General features: G+C 40.2%; 1 protein-coding gene across 3 annotated transcripts in view; it reads right to left on the bottom strand.

The window, feature by feature from the left end:
• Positions 1-20,268, bottom strand: part of LOC125126265 (zinc finger protein 474-like) — a 55,037-nt gene that overhangs the window by 22,726 nt on the left and 12,043 nt on the right. The window contains exons 2-3 of one of the 3 annotated variants that reach the window (XM_047778495.1): positions 12,330-12,465; positions 5,338-6,585 (exon numbers count right to left, since the gene is read on the bottom strand). In XM_047778495.1, coding sequence (XP_047634451.1) covers positions 5,338-6,372 — 1,035 coding nt within the window. In that variant the 5' untranslated portion in view covers positions 6,373-6,585; positions 12,330-12,465. Of the gene's footprint in view, positions 1-5,337; positions 6,586-6,960; positions 7,025-12,329; positions 12,466-20,268 lie in introns of those variants that run through there. The other 2 variants (XM_047778497.1, XM_047778494.1) reach the window with 2 other exon arrangements.

The raw sequence follows: 20,268 nt of genomic DNA, 5'->3' as shown, positions 1-20,268 counted from the left end.
CTAAATCCCCATTGCCAAAGCAATGGGGTTTTTTTTTTTTTGGCCTTTATCCTACTCAACCTCTGTGCATTGCACAGTGGTTTTCACACATTCTTATTCTTCACATTTTTTTCTATTGCAGCTTCCAGGGCACCATACTTCTTTAGTTGTTTCCCCACTGTTTCCAGTCACTCATTCTAGCTCCTTCTCCTCTAAGCCCTAAATACTGTAATGTCTCAGAGCTCAGCCCTAGGTCTAATTTTCTAGCTCTGTACTCATTCTGATGACTTAAAATATATATTAACAATGCACAAATGTATATCCCAGGCCAGTTCCTCTTTTGAGATATATTCGGCCTGACTTAACCTACTCAGATAACTCATAAGCATTTTGAATTCGATATTCCAGAATGGAATAATTGACCTTTACCCTGGAGAACCCACCCTTTTCTCAAGTCTTTCCCATGTTAGAAAAGTGGCACAGCAAGAGAAGTTCTTCAAGCTAGAAATCTGAGGGTCACCCTTGACCTTCCTCCCTTCCCTTTCCACATCCCAACTATTACCAGGTTCTGCCCACTATATCTTATCTCATCTCTGCTACCAACACCCTAGGCCAAGCTTCCATCTGTTTTCTCCAGGATTCCTGCAACAGCCAAATAACTGATTTCCCTATGGCCACTGAGCAGCTGGAGGAAACAGTGCTGTTTCCACACTTTATCTAGTGTGCCTGTCCCCGCCTTCATCAGACTCTGGCTACACACGTGGACTTTTTAGCTCCATGTTAAGATCCTCCTTACCTCAAGGCCTGCACACATGCTGCCTTTGGCAAGAATATCTTCTCTGCCTGCCATTCTCTTCCCTCCACATCCTGACTCCCGGCTAACACTTTCATACCTTTCACATCTCAGCTGATATATCACTTCCCCCAGAGGTTTTCTCTAACCAAGAATCTGAACATCCACCTCTGCCATTAGATACTTTACATCTCAAGTTGAGATTTTATATTTATTTTCATTTGTTTCATATCATTTTTTCCATATGACTAATAATTCCAGGAGCTCAAGAAATGTGTCTTTTTTAATAACTCTATATAGTACTTAGTCCAATGCTTAACAATAAATATTTGTTGAATAAACAAACTTCTGTCCTCTTTACCTTGCTTAATTAACACTCATAAGCCTGTCAGTGTAGCCATATCCTTTTTGTGTCACACATATACTTCTCTCTTTAGTGACATAAAAAGGTGTAGGTCGTTGGAATTAAACAGCTGTGGCTCTGACACCCACTACTGAACCCGCTCTGTGACTCTGGGCTAATTGTTTAGCCTCAGTTCACCCACCTGGGAAGCAGGAAATAATCTCTCTCTTACAATAATATTATGAAGATTCAAATGAGAACGTTTATATAAAGTACTAATCATAAAAGTAATCAATAAAAGTTAAGACTCCTTCTTCCATACCTCCTAATATACTTCAAATACCTTTCACCCAGTAGATACACATACACACGTATACATAGACAACATTTGATAATGTGAGAACAGCCATCCTACCCTTCTGAATCTTTCTGTTTGTGACTTTCCCACTGAGAGGTTTGCCTTTAGAGCATGAGATACTGAGACACTGAACAGCATTTATGATATTAAATCAAACATACAACTGTAGCCCTAAACAACCGGAGCCTGTATTACAAGGGGACATTCTCAAATATATTTGGAGGTAATACAAAGAGAAAGGCAATAACATTTTTGATAGTGTAGAAGACATTACATTCAAAGAAAACACCAGATGGCAGCACCAGATGCTAGAGATGCGTCCGCTGGGATTTTTAGCTCAAACCTGAGCATCTAGGATGTCAAAGGTAGCTTAAAACTATATTCAGGGAGACTAACCTTTAAAAAAAGAGAGATAGATTCCCTAAAGGAAAATAATGCCTATTTTGTAATATATTACAGGATTTTTAGAAACAGTGTTTCACGTGTTACAAGCAAAATACTAAGAAAATAACACCAAATGTTATGTAACTAATAAAAGTGAATTAAACAAAGGCTTTATTTTGGGTTGTAGTTATATTTAACTAACTTTGCCAATCTGTGTTCCAATTAGCCAGAAAGGCCTTAAGTCAAAGAATGAAACACTATCAGCTTATAGAAAAGGGTAATTTTTCACAAATATTAAAATGTATTCACTCATTAAAATAAGGGGCAATAATGACCTCTCTTCGTGTACTTCTAGAGTCACTTAGGATATTGCTTGCTAAAGCAGACATCAAAGGGTCTCATTAAGTAAATGCAAAATGATGGTCTATGTTTTTCCACACCATGCATCAAAATTTTATCTGGAACTAACACGACTTTTAAAATCCTATTAAATTGGGTATTACTCTTTAAGGCTTTCCTTCTTTTAGAGGAAAGAAGAGGACTACGAGGCTGCTAGGACACTTGTATAAAGGAAGACCAACACCCCAGGGAGTCACACCTATTAAATAAAAATCTTCACTGAGAGTTTTAGTCCTCCTACATACTCTTGGTATCCTTCACAACTTCATTGTGAGATCAGGGAGAGAGAATTCAGCCCTACATTTTGGATGAGAAGCAACAGAACAATTCAAGCCCATCCAGTGGTTAGAGGGCAAAGCAGAGCTGGCAAAGGCACCCACTGCCGACTTGGAAGAGGGTGGTCTCAGTGGCATTTTTTTAATTTTGATTGAAGAGAAGAGGAGCATCTGTGTCATCAGAGAACCGAGCCAGTTGATGGAGGAGGAACATTCCCGGCGGAGGGAAACACTCTGCCAGCAAAACAGTCATTGTTGCCCAAGTGCAGTGAATTGTTTCCAAGTTCTGTGATCATGATGCTGAAAATATTTTTCTCACCTGAGTTTACTCAGGATTGAGCACCCTGAGAAGATCAGGCAAACGTGCTGATTCTAATGTGAAGTCAGATCAAGGATGCCAGAGGAAAACAGTCCTAACTGATAAAAGAAGAAACGAAGCAAACGTCTGAATTGAAAAAAGAAGCATGTGTGTCATAGTCAGCCAAAAGCTGGTTCGCCACAGGCAGATGAAATTCTGAAATTTAATAATGCACAAGGCAGGGATCTTTATGGAAATGAATGATTCACTGCACTATCTAAATCTTAGATGACACAAAGAAAGAAAAACAGCGATAGACAGGGTCAAATTATAGCCCAAAGAGGAAACTACACTATCCAGGAGATGCTTTCTGCCCAAAGCACAATGCAGTGGCAAAAGTTTTTTCAAAGGAAGGAATAAAGGGGCAAGAGATCTTGGGCCACTCAGAAGCCTAGGAGTTTTCTCCATTTTAATGAACCCAGGCTTGTTCTAAATCTGGCAGCTACAGGGACCCTATGTTGGATGACCTTTCTATACCCTCCATGAAAGCCTGTGTGGTCCCCCAATGGGCCAGCGCACATCTGACGGCAGTGTGTGCCAGTTTCTCACTGACACGCGCCTTTTCAGGTCGAGAGCAGGCTCGGCTCTGCTCTGACGCAGCCATGTCCTCTAGATGCCCCTGTTCTGACGGACTCTCCCTGTACTCAGATCTAAACGCATCAGTCATTGACAGCCACCACGGGCCTCTCCTCCTGACATTCTTTCCTCCAGAGGATTGAGTCAGGAGGTGTCCTCTTGTGAAGCTGGGGGCCCAGGCCAGCCTCTTTCAGCAGTAGTGACTGAGTGAGAACATGCTATTCGCAGCCTGCTGGCTCCACTCTTGGGAGCACAAAGTATGTGTTACAACAACAAGCACGAGACTCCTGACCACATTCTTCCCTATCTCGAGATCTGTAATGAGAACATTTGAAGTACATGCATATAATCAGGAAACAGGGCTGGAAGTCAGCATGCTAAGTGAGTTTCTGATTTGTGGCTCTGAGACATAGATTCTTTCGCTCTCTGAATCCAGACCCCACACATTTTGGAAGGAAAGCAACAGCCAGAAGATGAGAAAAACAGTTCATATTTATGAGACCAGCCTAAAGCCCATGCCACACTTACAAGTTTGGGTTTTTATTCGGCAAAGAAACTAGCTGTTCTTTTTTCAAGTTCATTGGAAAATATGCCCATTAGTCTGACTCTTTGGCTTTAGGATCATTGTCCTAGAATCTTCTAAACCAGTAAGTGAGAGATCATTTTATTTTAAATATGGAAGTTAGGGAAAAGTACCCAATACTTGCCAAAGTAGTTCAATAAAAAAGTAAGGAAGAAAAATTGGATTAAAAATAAAGGATGGCTCCCCATTCTCCATTCCTTCTGGTTTAATTTTGTTTGTTTGTTTTGTTTTGTTTTACAGTAGCTTGGATAACCTTAGTTTCCTGAAAATAGTTCATTTAAAGAACCCCTGCAAGTGGGAGATTTCAAGTCGAATGCCATAGAGAAAAGAACGGACCACCTCCTATTTCTCGGTTTGCCATCCCATAATGTGTGACACAGGACAGTACAACCACATACCTGGCTTCACGGTAGGACAAAGCACAAGGACCACGCCCTGTCTTGCAGGTAGCCACACTCATAAGCGTCCTTCCCCATTCCAGTTGTTGATGACACCTTAGGTAAAGGCCCAACAATACTTCACTCTACACGCTGGGGACCCCTGGGATAATACTCCTTTACAATTGCCCATATCAGGGGCCACAGCCTGGTGTCTGACTCAAACATGGGGTACAGAGCAGCAGCAGGAATTCAGCACTTCCCAGATCCATGAACACACCTAGCTGGCTTTGGGTCTGCTCTGGGGTTAATTCCCCACACATGACAACCATGTAAGTATTAAAAGAAAAACATGCTGCATTTTAGAGCATGTTTATTTCTGCAAGTGCTCCAGTGTTTAATTACTGCTAAAGTCATTTGGGGTTTTTGACACAGATTCTATTTTAGTAACATAAACTCAGCATAACTCAGCATTGCCAAAAATGAATTCCTAAGGTAGATGACTAAAATAAACCGGTAATAAATATTGGCTGTTGGAATGGGAACTATATCTCGGTAATGTAGACACAGCATTACTGACTCATTTTCAAATAACAGTCTCTCCCAAGGATTATTGGTATGAGGGATCAGAGAGGAAAGAAGTCCATCTCTCTTTTAGGCAGCAGGATGGAAGAGGACTACGAATACACCAGGCGAGGAAGTTTTTACATCTAATTTGCCAACAGAAATATAGCCCCTGGTGTCTGACAAGGGATCCATTTGAAAAGGCTGCACTGAGGCAGAAACAAGACATTGAAAGAAACCATCCTAGGAGTCGAGGCAGCTGATTCTGGGGACAGTTTTCTGTTACTCTCCGGGAAGTTAAAATGTACTCCCAGGCCCATCCCACGCATCTCCTGTGGGATGAATTACCTTATCAATCACAGAGGGTGCTGCCATGTTCCTTTGCTGTTTGCACTTAGGGGACCCTTTTAGACCACCTTTACTCTCTGAGGTCAAATCCTGAACTTTTGGGCCACTAGGTTGAGCTCTACAACTTCTCTGGTGCACCAGAAGGCGGTCAGGGGCAAAGGTCCGGCTACAATTTGGGCAAGACACGAGCTGAGCTTGACTTGGCCCTTCTTGGTTGGACTGCCCAGTTGGAGGGGGCTGAGGCTTCTGCGGAAGTGGTCGGCGGAGCTCCCTGGGGAGCCGGTTGTTTTCAATTTTCCACTTTTCCAGGCATTTGGGCTCATGTATGGGAAGAGACAGGGTGCCAAATTCCCTACCACAAATATAGCAGATAAAGGTCCTTGGTCGGCTTGGGATGCCACCAGAAGCTTTCTTGAGACCAGCAAGATCATCAGAACTACTGGGGTTTGTTACCATGGGCCCCTCACCCTTCTGCTTGCAGCTTCTCTGATGAACAAGGAGCCGGTCTGGCAAGAACGTGCGGCCACAGTATTCACAGGGTAGCAGCTGAGCTTGGGAACTCTGGAAGGCTGCCTCGTTTGCTGCCTGGAGATTGTAGGACCCACTGCCCCTGAGAGGCGGTGGTTTGGAAGGTTCTGGCCTCCTCAGGTGCTTGGGCAACTTGCTGTTTTCAATACGCCACTTCTCTAAGCACTGAGGCTCGTGAATGCCAAGTGATTGGGACCCAAATTCTCGGCCACAGATATAGCACACCCGGAACCCAGGCCTGCGGGATGGGATCACAGGGGGGCTGGGCTGGCTTTCTGACATAATCCTCCTGATGGACCGTTTTGAGAGTATCACAGTTCCAGGTCTGTTTTTCTGATGGTTTGTCTTTATTTTTTCACCAGGATTGGCATGCTCCGTGTCTGGCAAAAGGCTAGAATGGGAGTCACTAGATAGAACAGCTTGGTTTATAAGGAAGGTGGGCTCTTTAGAATGATGGAAACACTGCTGCAATTTGTTGGAAACCCTTTTCTCCTTTCCTCTTTCCATTAACAAAGAAGTCTTTCTGTAGTGCTTGCTCTGATTTCATGCCAGACGCATTTTGGGCTTCTGCTTAGAGAGAAGGTTAGTCAGGTTGGCTGTCCTGGGGTTCCACATTGTAGCCAGTACCTTAGACCCAAAGACCGTGACTCAGAGCTTCATTGCAGGGCAGCAGTCTGGAATGCTGGAAAGTCCCCATGAAACCTCAGATGCCTCCAAGATCTGCCGGGGAAACATAAATCAAGGTTATTACACACACACACACACACACACACACACACACACTTCTTAGATTTTAAGTTGATAATGAGCAGTGACTTTTCCTTTGAACTGGTATCCCTTTGGCCAGCACAGTAATTAGCACATAGGATTTATTCAGTAAATGTTGAAATAAATATGCATAAATTTTCCATTATGAATTACACTGTTACTGAAAGCAGTGCTCTGCCCAAGGAAGGTGCACAATTACAGCACATCATAGACACATATGGCACAAACCAACAGGCATGGTGGTGAGATCACAGAGAAGAGAAGCAAGACCTGTGAAAATTAGATTAGTGAAACTGCAGGTATTGTAAAAAGACCTCTTTCCACTACCTTAGGAACTCTTTTCAGTGACATGGATCCCTTTGTCTGTTCTTTGAAGCCGGTAGACCTCCTCCCAGAGAACAATTTTAAAAGGAAAAAATAAAATTCTTACTATTACAGGCAAAATTAATTTTATTGAAATAATTCATCATTTACTTATAGTTGTGATTTATATTTTACTTGAGCTATAGTGATATGCCAGATTTTTTGAGTGTCCATGGGCCTAAGGTTAAGAATCCTATAGAAGAAGTAATTCAATAGTGAATAGAAGGATTATCAGGGAAACCTTTAAAGAGAAAGGGGTAAAATTCTTGTAACCTACCAGGTATCCAATCTTCTTCACTATAGGACTGGAGTACTGGTAAATTGTGGCCGTAACTATCAAGCCAAGAATGCAACCCAAGGCTATTGTCTTCCAGTTGGTATATCTGTACATTCTCCCTGGGATGAAGATTCTCAGATTTCACTTGATGCTTATTTTTTTTTTCATAGCTATTGGGTTCATGTTCTTGTTTTATATAGACATACATATCTATATAGGTATTATCTATCTATTTGACTGTCTATGTTATAAATATCTTTCATAAAAAACATGGCCAACAGTTTTCCTGAACCAGGAGAAAGGGCTGATAAGATCTCACTCTGGGCCGAAGCCAAAGGAGTTTTTACCTTGGGGAAAGGCATGAGTCAGTTTTACCCCCGGGTCTACAATCTAGACAGAAAAAAGATTATTTTCAAAAGTCTTAGGACTGTCTTCATTTCCTGAAGGATGACCTCACTCTGGATTTGAGGATTTTTAGCATTGGCTCCCAATCACAGAGGAAGTAGCACCTGATCTGAGTCTGGACCCTGCAGGCCACAGCAGACACTTGATTTCAGACAGAGCAAGGACAGCCATGCTGGTAACACCGAAACACTCTGTGGGTGTTGTGTTTGACAAGGGACAAAAGAGTTGTGAGATTTGTGTCCAGTTCCTGTATTTCGATGCCAAGAAAGATCTGAATCTTTGTAATTAGGGCTATCAAATCCGATCTGGCACAGAAAAGGAAGTTATTCTTCATTTTGACAGATCCTAAGACAGTGATATTAACACGTGACACAAGAATGTGTTGGCCCCAAACAGAATGACCAACACAGAAAATGAAGCTTGAAGAAACACAATTTATCACTTGATCAGCAACATCCAACAGAGAAAGTGGCTCTAGAGAACACAAGGAATCCAGTAAAATTATTTCATTAGGTTTTAATCAACACATGGGTGAAATAATCCCCCACTCTGCTTTATTGGTTCTGATTTCTTGTTCACGGAGGATCTCCTGTTTTAGTTTTAGTTTCTCATTTGCCTTGGTATCAGGAAGTTGCAGACAGCAAAAATACTTAAGAAGATAGATTGGAAAAAAATCAGTGCAATCAAACTTACTTCCCCTAAACTGGCTCGCAACACATGAAAATACTGAGAAAGCCTCATGGCTTGGCCCTTATCATAAAGTAAGATAATATTTACAGAATGTCAACTATGCATTAGATATTGTACTAGTTTTTTTATGCACATAATTTCAGTTAATTCTCAAATGATTATGAGGCAGGTATTACTATTTCAGTTTTATAAATGAAGAAACTGTGACTCAGAGAAGACAAGTAACTTGCCCAAGACAGTCAGTTTCTAAATGACAGAACTGGGAATCGGTTCCAGCTCTCTTTGGCTCCAATACTCGAGTCTTTCCATTATTCATTCTGACCAAAATTCCACCGGCAGAGCTTCTTCTCTTAAGTTTTTATCCCGGTTTTAATGTACAATTCATATGCCCCATGGGAAGGTAACTAAGCTCTCACTTGCTTTTATGCTCCCCTTTAGAAGAAGGAAGAGGTAAAAGGGGGAGGGGAAGGGGGCACAGAAGAGAAGTCTCTGAGATGGAAAAAGCAGGTGAGAAATTTGGGCTATTGAAGACAGAGTTTTTCCTTAATGGACAGGGATCATTTTGTTTTGCTGTAAGTAGTTTTCTAAAATTTTCTCTGTGTAATGTACAATACATATTCTTTTCCTGACCTCACCAACATCTTTAAGAAAAATAAACACTATTAGCAGGGGATGGGGGTGGGTGAGGGGAATTAGGGTGCTCTAGAGGGTGCAGGGAGAAAGTCAAGGCAGCCCAAAAAGGCTAGATGGCATTCAGTTAGTAGCCTTTTCACCATTTTGATAAGGGATGGATCTTTATGCATATGTGTGTCTTTACAAATATTTTCTCTGTAGCAAACACAACAAAGCATCATTAAAATTCCCACTGAATCTTCATCTTTTCTTTTCTTTTTTTATCATCCTCTTTCCTCATCCAGTGTCCTCTTGAAAACTGTCTTACTGTATCAATGTATGAACAATGGGGTAGCTAGAAATGAGTGAAGTTTTGGGGAAATTAGGTGTCTACTGGAGAAATTTATGATATTTTTGCCAGTGACTCTGCTAAGGCAATGTGACAAGGCACAGCATGGCCAAGCTGTTCCATCCTATAAGTTAGTTCTAAAAGTAAAAGTTCTGGAAAATACTAAATACATACACTTAAATCACTTAAGAATTTGGCCTGTCATCCAGACACGTCGTAAAGTAATGTTGCTAGTTTATAAAGAGAACCACTTTGCAAAGCCAGCCAGTTTTACCCCAAGCATCTGTTCACTCCAATTGGCCTGAATTATTCATTTTGACCATATTTGCACATAGGCCATTTAAAGAATGTCTTGGAAGGCATCACGTTTTATCAATGTGATGCCATTTTTCCATGCCCTTTGGGGTTCATGGGAAGGGAGAGGCAAACTCACAAAGATGAATATAATAACCATGGAAATCCAAACCCCCATTTGAGCATTAGGAGGTGTTTCTCTAAAAGAGAGAGGAAAGAACACAAGCAAAAGTGTGATTAAATCTTTTTAAAAATAATTTAGTCCTTTGAAACAAAATAAATATAAGTGATAATATGACCCCTTCTCTGTTAGCATAGAATCTTATTTATTTATTTATGCATTGTCTTTTTATTTTTTTAGGGCTGCCTCCATGGCATATGGCGTTTCCCAGGCTAGGGGTCTAATCAGAACTGTAGTCGCTGGCCCATGCCAGAGCCACAGCAACGTGGGATTCGGGCTGCGTCTGCGACCTACACCACAGCTCACAGCAATGCTGTATCCTTAACGCACTGGGTGAGGCCAGGGATCAAACCCGCAACCTCATGGTTCCTAATCGGATTCGTTAACCACTGAGCCATGATGGGAACTCCTAGAATCTAAATTCTTTAAGTGGACAAAGGAATAAATAAAAAAGATGGAGCTGGGGTTTATGCTGGCTCTGAGGAAAGTTATAAAATAGAGGAGGTTTGTCTTCAGTATCTTCCACCCACCCATTCAGCAGCCTCCCCTGCTGGTACCCCCTTATATACTCCAGTCTTCCTTACCTATGAAATCTAGCTTTCAAAAAAGAGCTGATAGACTCTTTTACACCAAGGCTTATGAATGATGAGGTAATATACCTCCCAGAGCCTGGCAGAGACAGCTTGTTCCCTACCAACAGTTATTCTGCTCAACACCCTCAAGTTAACAGAGCCCCCACTTTCTAGCTGGGTGCATGATTTCCCAGCCAAAAGTCTACGGGCTTCTTTGGAGCTAGTGGAAGTACTGTGTGGGACTTATAAAAACTCTTCTTGCAAGTAGAGGATACGACCTGCTCCTCTTCCCTTCCTTCATACTAATGTCTGATGGGTCTGATGGCTGGAGCTCTAGCAATCATCTTGGTCCAGATTACTTTAGCTCTGGAGGGTCTTCCTGGGGCCTTACTAACATAAGAGAAACGAATACTTACTTGTATTTTAGCTCCTTTTTAAGAGTTTTTTACTCACATGAAAACCTACTATTGAGTTATAGTCACTGGCTAGGTACAAAATGAATTCTAATAGTGACATTTCAAATTTCAGGATATTTTTGATGAGGAAAAAACTTTGAGAGGGTTTATGGGGCAAAAGTGACTTATTAAATATATGCTTTTCCCCAAAAATCAGAAAAAAAAAGCTTAAAATTGTAAATACTGAGCCAATGGTTCTTAAGAAACTGACTGAAAAATACTTCCTCTTCCAGGATTTTTTAAACAATTTTTAGAAATTTATTTTTTTCTGCCTCACCTGTGGCATATGCAAGTACCCAGGCTAGGGAGATCCAAGCCAGAGCTGCGACCTATACTATAGCTGTAGCAGCACCACCTGCACCTCCACAGAGACAAGCTGGATTATTAACCCAGAATTTTTTTTTTTTTTGAAGAAAATTTTAATTACATTTTGCTTCAGGAGAATAGAATCCTATTTTTTTCCATGAGCTTCTGCAAGAGCTAAGAGGCATCGTTGTTGTGCCAGTTATTAGCATATTATCTCTGAATTCCATACTCTCTATATCCAACTTGGTGAGGCTAGCACTATGACTCTGCACACCCTATTTCTGCTTTGCCAGCTGGCTCTGCATTATGTTCTACCAATTAGTGGCGCTGGAGAGAAAACACGAGGTTAGAGAAAGAGAGGGCTTACTCCTTTTTAAAGGGCTTTCTGTCTGCCTTTTGGTCCCTGTATCACCCAGCAATACCTTTTTGTTTCAGCAGAAGCAGTTATTTCCTGTAGCAGCAACTGAAACCAGCTTACAGTTTTTCCAGTGTTTGTAAATCACTTACTTCCCCTCCCCCATCAGACAGTACCATCAGCCAGTCTTTTCTTCCTCTTTGAAATCAGATTTTCAGCTTCATAGGATGCTTCTTTTACGTTTCTAAGTTTTAATAATTCGAACGTCTTTCCTCTGATCCTTCAGGCCTAGGGATGGTAGCTGCCACCTCCCTTATACAGTAGTGTCCTCTTTTCATCCTGCTAGTTAACTAAGTAACAACTTCATTCTCAGTTAACAACTCTTTACATTATATTCTCTCTGTTTAAATAACTGGTATGGTTTCTGTCTCCTGACTAGTACAACCACTCTCAGAATATAAGCATTAAAAATCTGTGATATTCAAGCTGTGTAGTACCTTACTACTACAATAAATATAACTCAAATTATTTCATAGCATCTTAGAAAATAATGTGATTCTTAATAGTCAACCCTCATTCAGACTACTGAAATGTATTTTTATGTTTACATCATCAGTCCCCTTCAAGAGTTAGAATGTGCTGCTCTTCCATTCTTGACCAAATGAATTAAATCATAAAGGGAAACCTGGCATTTTAAGCATATTCATATTTTCCCCAATTTTATATAATACTCTTCCATTGCCGACTGCCACTGCCACAGAGGGAGTCAGAGTAAAGCCATCCCATCCATAGACCAGGGATGACTAGAAAGTGTTAAGGGAAGCTGGTTCAGCTCACCCTGGCTAGTTCTCTGCATTCCTTTCTGGGTAGCATCTGGGCCAGCGGCATTTGCAGTCCTCAGTAATTCTGATGTGCATGAAAACAACAACTGGGAACTGGAGGTGGTTTGGTTTGGGCAAGACAGAAGCAGTGTCTGAAAGGTAAAAAGTGGAAACACTTTCAGAAAAGCTATTTAGCCTGAGGAATGACTTCAAGGGAATATGCTATCCATACTAACATTCCCAGACTGATATATAATAGTCAATGAAGAATTTCCCGTCCTTGACTCTCCACTGTAAAGAATTTTAAACCAAGATATAAGTTCTTTTACTTTTATTCAATCTAATTGTCAGGTGTGAACATAAGAGTCTATATATACTGTTAGGAAAGCAATGAAAACAGAAAATGGGAGAAATGCACTCTTGATGCTTCTAAGTAGAGCCTTCTGCAAGGACATTTTATGTTGTTAAGGTTCATAATATCACCCTATGAAAGCTATTGTTAGGCCAAGACTGTAATTCTCACCCTATATGGAGCATCCAAATTACAGGGTACTCAAGAGTCATAAATGCCACACAGGTATGACCGTGTAATTGTAATACTGTCATCTGAAGTGGCACAGGACTAGTTATGGAAACCACCAGTATAGTCACATTAGAAGCATAAAATGTATAGAAATTCAAAAGACATCAAAGAAGGGGGAAGAGTCAGGCCAATGAATAACAAATCCATATACCATTTTTTCTGACATTTGGGGTAGTTCTATTCCAATAAAATAACTATTTCAATAGCTCTTTCTAAAGACTTTAAAGCAATGGTTCATAGGCCAGATCTGATTCATAGATGTATTCTCTTTGGCTTACAGAGAGAAATACTAAATATTTCAAATATTTCTCAAATATTAAATATTTGAATTAGTTGCCATTATCTTAAAATTGAGAGATGTCACACAAAATCAGGATTATTGTTTTCTTTGAAAAAGGGAATATCAGGCCATAGAGCCCATCTTCCAGTGTTGCAACATCCCACATAAGCTGAGATACTGACTAAGGGCTGAGCTGATAGAAAAGACAGCCAGTCTTCACTCTTGCAAAGTTCATCAGCCCCTTGTTCATTAATTCACAATTCGTGATTGATTCTTAAAGGCACTTGAGTTTGTGACTTTTTGTGATTTTTGCTTTAAAATGTCCCTTTCCTACATTTCCTCTTTTTTTTTTTTTTTTGGTCTTTTTAGAGCTGTACTTGCGGCATATAGAGGTTCCCAGGAGAGGGGTCAAATCAGAGCTGTAGCTGCAGGCCAGGATCTGAGCCTCGTTTTCGACCTACACCACAGCTCCCTGAAATACCGGATCCTTAACCCACCAAGTGAGGCCAGGGGTTGAACCTGCATCCTCATGGATACTAGTTGGGTTCGTTAACCACTGAGCCACAACAGGAACTCACCTTTCCTCCATTTTTTTCTCCTCAATTAAATATGTGAAAATCATTTTAAGGAGCACTTCCCCCAGAAAACTGAGAATCCAATTGAAGTCTTTTCTATGGGAGATAATTACTAAAAACATGACATATTTATTGGTAAAAATTCAGAAGGGAATCTTCCTAATGAAAGCTGAGTGAGGTTAAAATACTTAGTTCAAGGAGGAAGGGAAATATCCAAGGCTAAAAGAACCAGTGAACTGAGAAAGAATTTTCATACATTATTAAAGGGTCATAGGAGAGGATGAATCTAATTTCAGAAAGAAAAAAAAAAAAATCAAGCAGCCTGTGTTTAGATCAGCCACAGGAGAGATGACAGAAGAAGAAAAAAAAGAGAAAGAACGGAAAAAGAAAAACACAAACAGGCAAGAAATTGTTTTGGAGACCATCTGAACTTTTTGGAAGCATTCCCATAAATGTTTAGTAATCCATTGATATAATAAGAGCTACTCTTCTCCTTTTGTCAGAGGCCCTTGATTTACCATTAAATGATTTCCCAGATGAAGAACGGTGGATATCTTAGGTTATTAGTCTAAAGAAAGAACCAGTCAATAAAAAGAACCATAAATAAGCTACTTATAATATAGACTATTGTTACATTTCCAAGATTTGGGCTGGAAGTACTTCCTCAGAGAATTATGCTTCCTTGTAGGGATTATAGAATTTGGTGAATGTTTCCTTTCTGCTACGCTATTTTGTCAAGTACCACCTATAAGTTAGTTTGAACTAAAAATGTATAAGGACAGCATGGTAATTCCTTCTCAACAAAAAATGAGATATCCAATGTCCATTAAGTTTCTAAATTTGGTGTATTAAGATAATAAAAAAATAATGGGGGAAATACTACAGATACTTTCAATTTCACATTAAGTTAAAAAAAAAAATGGCAAATTCATTGTTTACCAGTTCCCTTCATGTGATATGCTTACACAGAATTCCCACTGTCTTCACACTCTTGATTGACTGTCTCAGAGGGCTAACTCAGCACAATATCTTTGGCACAGATTTCCAAACCACAAAATATTAGTGTCAGAAGTGCAGTCACTAGACTACTGCCTCCAGGTGGAAACAAACAAAATGAAGAATACAGTTGCCCTTCAAGGGAGCTTCTTGGCCAAGATAGACTGGCATAAGACAGATGGGCCTCACTGTATCCTAGAGGAGGCTTTTTTAACCACATCACACATTCAGCCTACAAAAGCCTCAAAGTTGTGCCTTAGCTCTACCCACCTCTGGGAGGTTGGTTGGTACCTCCCAAAGCCTGGCTAACACTTAAATTGATCATCATAACCATTCATTACAGATATCAACACCCTTCATTAATAATGCTCTCTCCACCCAGAGCTGTTTCCGAGGAAAATCCCTGGGAAGAAAGTCAAAAACAGGGCCAAGCCCCTAAGGTCGGCTGGGTTTCGGCTGTGTGTGTGAATGAATGCGCCTCTATTTTCTGATGCACTTAGCATGTCTTCTCTGGTGGTGGCTCTGGAGAGCCAGAGTTCCGTTTGTGAACGCCCACCAGCTGAAGGCTGTTTCGGAACATGGGCTTTTTTGTTGCTCTTCTCCCCAGGTCTCTCATCCCCTAAGTAAATAAGTCATTAAAAAGCTATTGTCATTCGTTAAATTTCTCCGAATTTTGTGAACAAGGAACTCTTTCACAGGCCAGATGGTTTCAACTTGTGGATGGTTCAGAATCTTCAACTACAATCTCTTACTGCTCAGGAAATCTTACATAGGATATCCCCTGTTGGAGGAAACCACTAAAAGGAATCTCCTGGGGTTTAAGTCTGTTCATTTTCCACATCCCCAGATCCCAGGCCAAACATGAATTGTGGTGACAGCTCTTTATCTGCAAATGTTCTCAGCTTACAGTTTACTCTTTTTTTGTGGCTTAAAGTTTACTGAAAGCCTCCTTCCACCCCATGCCCAATAATTATCAAACAGTGAGGAAATTAGTGAGAGTATCAACTGCTTTGTTCTCTTTTCTTTAGTAAGCAAAAGGAAGATTCATGTGCATTCTAAGTCACATTTAGTGTGAGAAAGATTGGAATATCTGATTCAAAAAGAATTCAATTTAAAATCAATTTGGTGAATTTTTCACCCTCTTCTGCTTTCATCAGGCTCTTTTCCCACCCCACATTCTGTGCTCTCTTTCTCTTTGCTTCATTGTTCCCACTGTCTGTCTGTCTCCACTTTAAGTCTAGAAGGACAATCTAGCATGTTAAGGACAAGGTGCCACCTGCAAAAGACAATGTCAACCAGCTCACCAGTAGAAAAGTATGGCTTATATTTTAACTCTATTATATTCTGGAGGAAACAGGATGAGAAGTGATGGAACCAATCGAATCACACAAGTTCTCAAGAGTGGAGAATGTTTTCCCAACCTGGTGAAAGAGATGGGACCTGAGGAAGGGGACTCAAGCAGCCATCACTGACTTTAAAAGCAGAGGAAAGGGGCTGTGTGTTAGGAATGTGTGTGGCCTCTAGAAGCTGGAAAGAGCAAACAAACAAGCACAGGGTATCCAAAAAGGGACACAGCCTGCTGACACTTTGATGTAAGGATTGTTTTGAGTAAATGAAAAGCCAGATACAAGAACAGTTCTCTGCCCTCCCTCTCTTTGCCTAAAAAGCAGGAGATAAATTTGTAAAGGTGCCTCCTTTTCCCATACCAGGAAGAGAAGAACTCTTCATCACCAGCAAACAACTCTGACTTTAATCAACCTTGTCTTGCACTTCTCCACAGATTCATTGTTCTTTATTAAGATGCTATATAAACTTCTTGTTTTGACCACCCTTTGAGGTGCTCATTGCTGAGTTCTCCCATGTGTATGCACAATGCACTTGTTAATAAACTTTGTTTTTCTCTTATTTATCAGTCTTTTGTCCGTTCATTCCATAGGCCCAGTCACTGAACCAAAAGGGAAATGTTTTCCTCCTCTCCAGAGCCTGAGCATAGAAAGGAATATGCTGCACAATGACGCTTTCTGTGTAATGCCATTAAAAGGCATCGATAGTTCATAGTCCTGTTCAGCCAAATCATTACCCAATGGGCATGCACTATATAAACACAAGCAAAGCAAAAATGAAATTTGGAATATACTGTACAACTAGCATAGGAACATTAGATATCTCAACCAGAACATTAATGCTAATACAATTAACTTTTACTTGTATCCACATGTGTGTGTATATTAAGCTCTATACAATTTTACCATGTGTGTTCATATGCACCACTGTAGTCAAGATACTGAATAGTTTGAACACAAGTATCCTTGCATTTTATTCATGTTGCATTTTATACCCTCATCCCTCCCACTCTCCCCTTCAAGTCCCCATCTCTTTTTGCCAGAAATCATTAATCTGTCTTCTATTTCTCAAAATTTTCATTTCAAAATGTTAATAAATGGAATCATACAAAATATAACCTTTTGGGATTATTTTTTTCTGCATAATTCTCTGGAGATTCATCCAAGTTCTTATATATCAACGATTAGCTGCTTTTAGGTTTTGATCAGTATTCTGTGGTATATATGTTTTGTATTATCTGTTGAAGGACATTGGGCTGATTATAGTTTGGCTCTTACAAACTAAGCTATTATGAACATTTGTGTGCAAAAAAAAAAAAAGTCATTTGAGGTGGTGCTTGAAAGATAACAGAAGTTAGATGGGGAGAGAAGAGGAAAAATGTTTCCAGTTGAGAGAGTAACACATACAAAGACCTGGGGATCTAAAAGAGCATGATATGCTCGAAAAATTGTGAGACTTGGTTTGTGGCAAGAAGGATAGGTGTGTATGGTGTGTGTGGTGGAGGGGGTTTGTGGAGGAGGGGTGTGAGTGTGTGTATGCTTATGAGTAGGTGGGTATGTGTACGAGTGAATGGGTACGGGGATGTAATTAGGTGTGAACAGATGGATGTGAGTAGATGAGTATGTGGATGGAGGAACATGTGTGTGTGTGTGAATATGGGTGTGTAGATGACTATTATTTGGTGGGTCTGGGAGGACCAATGTAAGCAGACAGGTGGGATTATGGGTATGTGTATGAGTGTGAGTGCGTGGAGATGGTGACTGGATGGTTATGATGTGAGGGTACAGATAGATGTGTGAATTGTCAGATGTGGTATGTGTATAGATGTAAGTGAATGTGTGTGTGTGTGGAGATGGGTGTCAGTGACTGGGGTGTGGGTTGACAATGTGAGCAGATGAGTGTGAGTGTGTAGAAATGTAGGTGTGTGGGTCTGAGTGTGTTGATGGATATGACCACAGTGGGAACTCTAAGTGGATATGTATATACATGAGTTTGTAGATGGATATATGTGTGTGTGTGTGTGTGTGTGTGTGTGTGTAGATGGGTAGTCAGAAGGGTACTGGGTGAAATGAAAGAGGGAAAATAATGGTGACTAATTAATATAAGTAACTGGGGGGGGGAAGTTGGGAACAAATTATGAAAAGCCTTATAACTAATATCAAGAATTCTGATATCCCTATAGGAAATGGAGAACTTTTATAGATTTTCTTTCATATATAACACACAATTTTAAAAAGATCATGAATAAGGAAATCTGGAAAGTATCAATATTTAAGATTTAAAGATGAGGTCAAGGAAGTTCTCTGGCTTCCTAAAAAGATCCATTGTAGAGTTTACTCTAAAACAAAACTTTTAGTAGGAAGATAGATCCCTCTGATTTACAAAATGTAATTTGTACCTAACTTCTTGAGACTATGTATACTATACAAAGCCATACTTATATGTTTCTTCCAATCCTGAAATTTCGTTTAATGTTGGTTCAATGTTGCCTCCGTGTCCCATCTTACGTTATTAGTAGCTGACATATGTCTAAACACTTTTGCTAAAAACCTTGACAAATACTTCTGGACTAGAAAGCGAACTTTCTGCTGTAGAATTTTGTTGTATTTAGACAGAACTTAAAGAATGAAAGTATTGATTTTCAGTAGCATCTTCCCTTTGGATGCTAAATCAATTCCCATTCCCCCTTCTGTGGGTTATGGGCTCAGATCATTCATATCTTAATCAAGATTACATCATCACATCTGGGAAGTAAAGTCCAAATTGAGAAAACTCAAATACACTAGTAGAGTCTAATTTGCTAAGAAAAAGCAGAAAATGTAGCTTATAGCCAAGAATTAAATAGTACTCTCTTAGTCTCCACTTTAAAGTACTTTTGCATGTCCTTCCTGTAAACTTGGATCTAGTTCAAACAGTAGCTCCAAAATGCATGTCAGCTATAGAATCCTGGGCTATGTCACCTCTCTGTGCTTCAGTTTCACCTTATGTTTGGTAGGGTGATAATATCTTGCAGGGTTATTGTAAGGATTTTTTTTGTTTTTTGTTTTTTGTCTTTTGTCTTTGTTGTTGTTGTTGTTGCTATTTCTTGGGCCGCTCCCGCGGCATATGGAGGTTCCCAGGCTAGGGGTTGAATCGGAGCTGTAGCCACCGGCCTACGCCAGAGCCACAGCAACGCGGGATCCGAGCCACGTCTGCAACCTACACCACAGCTCACGGCAACGCGGGATCGTTAACCCACTGAGCAAGGGCAGGGACCGAACCCGCAACCTCATGGTTCCTAGTCGGATTCGTTAACCACTGCGCCACGACGGGAACTCCATATTGTAAGGATTAAAAGTAATATAAAGTGCTTAGCACACTGTCTGGTAGGAGGCAAGTATGATATCATAATTGTTATTAGATGGTTTTAGTAGGTCTTCTTCCCCATATTTTCATAAATAAGCAGGCTGAAAAAAGTAATTAGAAGACTAACCATAGATTTTTAAAATCCTTTTTTTCTAAAGCAGTCTAAGGAATTCTAAAGTTCTCATAATGAAGCTAATTAAAATCACATTTTATTCACATTTCATTAAAAGACTTGTAGTCCTGACAAGGAAAAAATTCTGAAAAGTTATGAGAAATATGAGTACATTTTCTAAAATTATCAAATCAAACCAGTATGGAATATTTTAATCATGTGGCTTGTCACACTGTTAGCCCCTCCTAAAGAAACCTGTCACCACTTAGGAGAGGTGGGCCTGGTACTCATGTTCTCTAGCCTATTGCTCAATCCCCAAACCCTAGCTGATTGCATCCGAGCTGGTCACAAAGGCTATCCATTGTAGGCTCATCTATAGTCTACGACATGACCTAACATAAACAGATGAACTGGCCCAATTATAATTCTTCTCTTTGGAAGGGTAATAGTAATGGTTGCTAAAACAGAGAGGACACTGAGAATGAGTTGTGAAGTTGAGCAGCACCATGAAACATCAGAATAAATAAGTTAAGCATGAGAAACAGAATATACAGAAGACCTAAACATACATTTCTCCAAAGAAGACATACAGATGGCCACCGGGCACATGAAAAGATGTTCAATATGATTACTACACATCAAAACTACAATCACTTCACACTGGTCACAATGATGATCATGAAAAAGTCTACAAGTAATAAATGTTGGAGAGGATGGGAA

Source organism: Phacochoerus africanus, chromosome 4 (genome assembly GCF_016906955.1).
Source record: "Phacochoerus africanus isolate WHEZ1 chromosome 4, ROS_Pafr_v1, whole genome shotgun sequence".
Lineage (NCBI taxonomy): Eukaryota > Metazoa > Chordata > Mammalia > Artiodactyla > Suidae > Phacochoerus > Phacochoerus africanus.
Note: the sequence above shows the minus strand (reverse complement) of the source record. Positions and strands in the feature narration are given on the sequence as shown.